The 6,696-nt window shown below is 48.9% G+C and overlaps 1 protein-coding gene across 2 annotated transcripts in view; it reads left to right on the top strand.

The window, feature by feature from the left end:
- LOC129713372 (cGMP-dependent protein kinase 1-like) overlaps positions 1-6,390 on the top strand; it is a 38,170-nt gene extending 31,780 nt beyond the window's left edge. The window contains exons 14-18 of one of the 2 annotated variants that reach the window (XM_055662378.1): positions 1-41; positions 756-878; positions 2,738-2,800; positions 3,144-3,210; positions 4,461-6,390. The exon at positions 1-41 is cut by the window's left edge and continues 123 nt beyond it. In XM_055662378.1, the coding sequence (XP_055518353.1) occupies positions 1-41; positions 756-878; positions 2,738-2,800; positions 3,144-3,210; positions 4,461-4,559 (393 nt within the window). In that variant the 3' untranslated portion in view covers positions 4,560-6,390. Of the gene's footprint in view, positions 42-755; positions 879-2,737; positions 2,801-3,143; positions 4,396-4,460 lie in introns of those variants that run through there. The other variant, XM_055662377.1, reaches the window with a different exon arrangement.
- The last annotated feature ends 306 nt before the right edge of the window (positions 6,391-6,696 follow it).

The following is a 6,696-nucleotide window of genomic DNA, read 5'->3' as shown; positions in this document are numbered from 1 at the left end:
TGGTCGCTGGGCATCCTGGTGTACGAGCTGCTGACTGGCAGGTGAGAGCGAGAGGTGACCCTCCCCCCCAGCCACTCGCACAAACCTACCGGCCCCCTGAGTCACCATGTACTGGCCCACAGGTGACCCACACACAATGTTGCACCCACACACACACACACACACACACACACACACACACACACACACACACACACACTCACACCCACACACTCACACACACTCATCGACACACACACTCACACTGGTTCACACACACACACACCACACACACACACACACACACACACACACACACACTGGTTCACACTCATTCATAGACACACACACACTCATCCACACACACACACACACACATACACACACACACACACACACACACACACACACACACACACACACACCAAATCACACACACACACACACACACACACACACACACACACACACACACACACACACACACACACTGTTTCACACTCAGACACACACACACACACACACACACACACACACACACACACACACACACACACACACACACACACACACACACACACACACACACACACACACACACACACACACACACACACACACACACACACACACGTGAAGCCTGTATGGTCGTGAGTAGTCGCCCAAAGAGCCGTACCTTTTTCTGGTCACCGATGGATAGTCAAGATGTTGAAATGTTTGTCGACCAGCTGCAACTTAACACAAGTAATGAGTTATTGTCCATTTTGTCTCCACAGCCCCCCGTTCTCAGGGTCTGACCCAATGCAGACCTACAATATCATCCTCAGGGGGATCGACATGATCGAGTTCCCAAAGAAAATCACCAAGAACGCAGGCACCCTGATCAAGAAACTGTGCAGGTGAGTGTCGTGGATGCACGGCTAGGGGCCATGGTCACGGGAGGGCCAGGATAGTGGCAACAGCCGGGATAGTGGCAACAGCCAGGATAGTGGCAACAGCCAGGACAGTGGCAACAGCCAGGACAGTGGCAACAGCCAGGATTGTGGCAACAGCCAGGATAGTGGCAACAGCCAGGATAGTGGCAACAGCCAGGATAGTGGCAACAGCCAGGACAGTGGCAACAGCCAGGACAGTGGCAACAGCCAGGACAGTGGCAACAGCCAGGACAGTGGCAACAGCCAGGATAGTGGCAACAGCCAGGATAGTGGCAACAGCCAGGATAGTGGCAACAGCCAGGATAGTGGCAACAGCCAGGATAGTGGCAACAGCCAGGATAGTGGCAACAGCCAGGACAGTGGCAACAGCCAGGACAGTGGCAACAGCCAGGACAGTGGCAACAGCCAGGATAGTGGCAACAGCCAGGACAGTGGCAACAGCCAGGACAGTGGCAACAGCCAGGACAGTGGCAACAGCCAGGACAGTGGCAACAGCCAGGACAGTGGCAACAGCCAGGATAGTGGCAACAGCCAGGATAGTGGCAACAGCCAGGATAGTGGCAACAGCCAGCCAGCAAAATGGGAGTTCAAATCCCCGTCCCAACCTGTTAATGAAGTGAACACAGACACTCTGCTGGCTTGTGGGAAGTGGGAAGATTAATTAGAGTGCTACAGTCGTACAGCATGGGAACAGTCCATTTGCCCCATCTCATCCATGCCCCATTCAAGATGCTCCATCTAAGCTCGTACCACGTACCTGCGTTTGGCCCATTTCCCACCATACCTTTCCTATCCATGTACCTGTCCATAAATATTAATCTGTGCAGCAAAGGAACATGCCCACATTGTCCATGAAGGACACAATGCCAAGATAAACTAATCATGTCTGCCTGCAAGTGATCCATATCTCTCCATATTCATGAGCCTATCTAAATGTTGTTATATCTGTCCCGACTACCTCCTCTGGCAGTTCGTTCAATATACCCTCCACCCTCTTTGTGAAAAGGTTGCCCCTCAGGTTCCTATTAAAGTAGCAGCTGTGTTCCTGAGGGACAATATTGTCTGTCTACTGCAGGGACATATAGAAATATTTTTTTCCCCTTATGCTGTTTAAACCCAAGACAGCTTTTTTTCTGCTTTAAAGTGGATTTTGAGTTCCTGATCGCATCATAACTAATATGTTATGATGCGATCAGGAACCGAATTCCAGGACAAGGGGGTCACAGCTTAAGGATAAGGGGGAAATCTTTTAAAACCGAGATGAGAAGAACTTTTTTCACACAGAGAGTGGTGAATCTCTGGAACTCTCTGCCACAGAGGGTAGTTGAGGCCAGTTCATTGGCTATATTTAAGAGGGAGTTAGATGTGGCCCTTGTGGCTAAGGGGATCAGGGGGTATGGAGAGAAGGCAGGTACGGGATACTGAGTTGGATGATCAGCCATGATCATATTGAATGACGGTGCAGGCTCGAAGGGCCGAATGGCCTACTCCTGCACCTAATTTCTATGTTTCTATGTTTCTATAAATGATGTTCCTCAATACATCACTCGGATTATATCCAATTTATGTAATGGTGACACAATTTACAGCAGAAGAACCTGTACGAGGAACTATGTCCACTCTTCACCACGTCTGCACCATATGTGTAAGGGGTCTGCCCCATTTGCACGTCACGCAGTTGGCGAGCGAAGATTTTGTGAATCCCAAAATCCTGGGGCGCCGCGCGTAACGACCAGGACGTGACGCATAAACGACGTCACGTAAATTACACCCAAGTGGGACAGGCCCTTAACACTCTGCCAACTCTCTCTCTGTCTGAACAGGGACAATCCTTCCGAGAGGCTCGGCAACCAAAAGAACGGAGTTAAAGACATCCAGAAGCACAAGTAAGTGGCGTGGACGAGGATTAGAGATACAGTGCAGGAACAGGCCCTTCGGCCCATCGAGCCCGTGCCAACCAGCGATCCCCGCACACTACCACAAGCCTACACTCACTAGCGACAATTTACACTTATACCAAGTATACAAATTAACCTACAAACCTGCACGCCTTTGGAGTGTGGGAGAAAGCCAAAGATCTCGGAGAAAACCCACGCAGGTCACGGGGAGATCGTGCAAACTCCGTACAGACAGCACCCGTAGTCGGGACCAACCCAGGCACTCACCCCTCTCTATGTAATACAATGGTACACTCTGTACAACAATTGTCTGTTTCTTGTGTTCCTCCAGGTGGTTTGAAGGCTTCAACTTTGACGGTCTCAGGAAAGGAACGCTCACTCCACCTATTCTTCAAAGTGTAAGCGACCTCACACTTCCTAGATTATGCATCACATTATTCTTAGAGATGCGGTGTGGTAAACAGGCCCTTCAGCCCGCTGGGTCCGTGCCGGCCCGTGATCCCTGCACATTAACACTATCCTACGCCCACTAGGGACAATTCACACTTACACCAAGCCAATTAATCTACAAACCTGCACGCCTTTGGAGTGTGGGAGGAAACCGAAGATCTCGGAGAAAACCCACGCAGGTCACGGGAGAACGTGCAAACTCCGTACAGACGGCGCCCGTTGTCGGGATCGAACCCGGGTCTGTAAGTCACTGTAAGGCAGCAACTCTACCGCTGCGCCACCATGATGCGAACATTTCTATTTGATCTTATAGAGGGCTCCAGCAACCCTGGATTCCCATATCCACATCCCTTCTCCATGTGTGTTTCCCCTGGGTTTCCTCCCACCTCCCAAAACCGTGCGTGGTTGTGGGCTAACTGTTCTCTAGTGTGTAGAAGAGTGGATATAAAAGTGGCATAACGCAACCATTGTGAACGGGTGTTCGATGGTCAACAAAGAACTCAATGGACCAAAGAGATTTTTTCCATGCTGTATCTCCAAACTAACCTCTAAACCTCCACATTGAAGGGTCAGTTATTCTGACCCACCAAGTCCACCATCGATCGCACCAAGTTCAATGTTATCCCACACTCTCATCCACTCTCTGCACACGAGGGGCAATTTCCTACAAGCCCGCGCATCTTTCTTGGCGATTACCCGCGCAGTCACAGGGAGAACATATAGGCTCCGCCTAGACAGCATCCGTAGTCAGGATCGAACCCATGTCTTTGGCGCTGTGAGGCAGCAGTTCTACCAAGGAGGGAAAGGACAGATGACGTTTTGGGGCTGATTCATTTGATGGGCACCTCTAAAAGTTGAACATATTCTATGTTGCTCTTCTAGGGAGATGCTAACTGCATTTCGTTGTCTCTGTACTGTACACTGACACAATGCCAATAACATTTGAATCTGAATCTGAACAAAGAAAAGTGTTGGAGGAATTCAGATGGTCAGGCAATGTCTGTGGAGGGAATAGACACGGAAGGAGGAGGAGAACTTCTGAAGAAGAGTCCTGACCTGAATTGTCGTGTGTCCAATTCCCTCCACAGATGCTGCCTGACCCGCAGAGTTCCTCCAGCTCTTTGTTTCTTGCTCACGATTCCAGCATCTGCGGTCGGTCTCTTGTGTCTCGATAAATGTGTGCGTCTGTCCTTTCCAGGTGAACGGGCCTCTGGACACCAGCAACTTTGATACCTTCCCCCAGGACACAGAGGAGGAACCACCTGACGAGAACTCGGGCTGGGATGTCGACTTTTAATTCCGTCCCCTGCTCTCTGAACCCGATGTACCGTGGATACAGAGAGCGAAGGTTGCGAACAATTCAGAGGAGCAGACACAAGACTCAAAGTCTGTCATGCAGAATCAACTTGGACAACACGATGTCTGTAAAGAGAAAGAATATAATGTGCAGCTAGGATAGGTGCAAGTTAAAACTGTATGGCTGCATGTAAATAAATGGAAAGACCACAGATAGGCGGAGTGCTAGATATTTAAAGGTACTCCTATTTATTTCATTGGGAAAACTGCTTTAATCTCTTATTAGCATTGAATCCGAATCAGTAAGGCCTGTTTTGGGGTGTTCCTGAGACTTCAACAAGGCAGATACAAATTACAGAAACATAGAACTGTACAGTACAAGAACGGGCCCTACAGCAGGCAATGTCTGGGATGAACATGATGCCAAGTTACACTAGTCTCCCCTGCCTGAACATGGCCCCCATCCCTCCTTTCTTGGCAATCCACCTACCTGTCTAAAAGTCTCTTCAATCTAAAGGGCCTGTCCCACTTGGCGGTTTTTTAGGCGACTGCCGGCATCATTGGCTGACACATCAGGTCACCGATAAAGTCGCGGGGTGATGCGCTGTGACAACGTATTGACGCGCGGCCTGTCCTCAAGTGTCGCAACAGTTTTTTTTTGTCGCTGCTGGATTTTGAAATGTTCAAAATCTTTTGGCAACTCAGATCCAGCAGTCGCCGAAAAAAATCGGCAAGTGGGTCAGGCTCTTGAGTGACATCAGTGAGGGCAACAGCAGACTCGGTGAACCTGCACATCAAGATGTTCATAAGCCACAGGAGCAGAATTAGGCCATTTGGCCCATCGAGTCTACTCCCAACATTTAATCATGGCTGATCTACCTTTCCCTCTCAACATTCTCCTGCCTTCTCCCCCCGTAACCTTTGCATTTTGTTATTTTATTGCAGATTTCGGACCTCTGCAGTTTTTTGGCTTTTGAAATCAAAAACCAAGCTGGAGAGTGTCGGGTGCAAGGTCACAAGTCAGCAGGGTGTAGCCAGTGGCGGTATTGTTGCTGCCTCACGGCGCCCGGGACCCTGGTTCAATCCTCACCTCGGGTGCTGTCTGCGTGGAGTTTACACGTTCTCCCTGTGACCACGTGGGTTTTCTCCAGGTGCTTCGGTTTCCGCCCACATTCCAAAGACGTGCGGGTTTGCAGGTTAATTGGCTTCTGCAAAGTGTCCCTAGTGTGTAGGATAGAACTGGTGTACGAGTCGGTCGGCCTGGACTCGGTGGGCCTCTGTATCTCTTAACAAAATTAAAACTCCACTCCCTTCTGGACTTTACAATAGCAGGCACATATAAATTTGGCTCTTGTAAAACTAATTCATTTCTCATTGTTACCCGATCTTCTCACTATACTGGGAACATCAGAACATTGTGTTTCTCTCGCCACAGAGGCTGCCCGGACCTGCTGAGTGTTTCCAGCATATTCTAACTTTTTACTATATAAATGTACTAAAAATGTTCAGCATCTGCGGTTTTTATTTCAACAATTTATTTTTTAACAGGCTTCCAAGTAGCTTTGGATTTTGTAGAGGCCTTCCTTCTTGGTGTAGATGCAGGAAAACTGTTCCCAATGTTGGGCGAGTCCAGAACCAGGGGCCACAGTCTTAGAATAAAGGGGAGGCCATTTAAGACATTTGAGAAAAAACTTTTTCACCCAGAGAGTTGTGAATCTGTGGAATTCCCTGCCCCAGAGGACAGTGGAGGCCAAGTCACTGGATGAATTTAAGAGAGAGTTAGATACTCTAGGGGCTAGTGGAGTCAAGGGATATGGGGAGAAGGCAGGCTTATTGATTGGGGACGATCAGCCATGATCACAATGAATGGCGGTGCTGGCTCAAAGGGCCAAATGGCCTCCTCCTGCTCCTATTTTCTATGTTTCTATGTAAAATTACTGCAAATGTTTACGTTCAATCGAGCAGTCAAAAGTCCACAACAAAATAACAGTTAATCATCAGAATAAATTCGCAGCTCAGTAACCACTGAGTAATTCCTGCATTACCCGATTAACCATTTCCATTTTAGACATGAAATCTAACTTTATCCAGTTTAGATTAGACAATAGGTGCAGGAGCAGGCCATTCGGCCCGTCGAG

The sequence above is a fragment of the Leucoraja erinacea genome, chromosome 35 (assembly GCF_028641065.1).
Source record: "Leucoraja erinacea ecotype New England chromosome 35, Leri_hhj_1, whole genome shotgun sequence".
NCBI classification, from domain to species: domain Eukaryota; kingdom Metazoa; phylum Chordata; class Chondrichthyes; order Rajiformes; family Rajidae; genus Leucoraja; species Leucoraja erinaceus.
The sequence above is the reverse complement of the archived record's forward strand: the minus strand, read 5'-3'. Positions and strand labels throughout refer to the sequence as shown.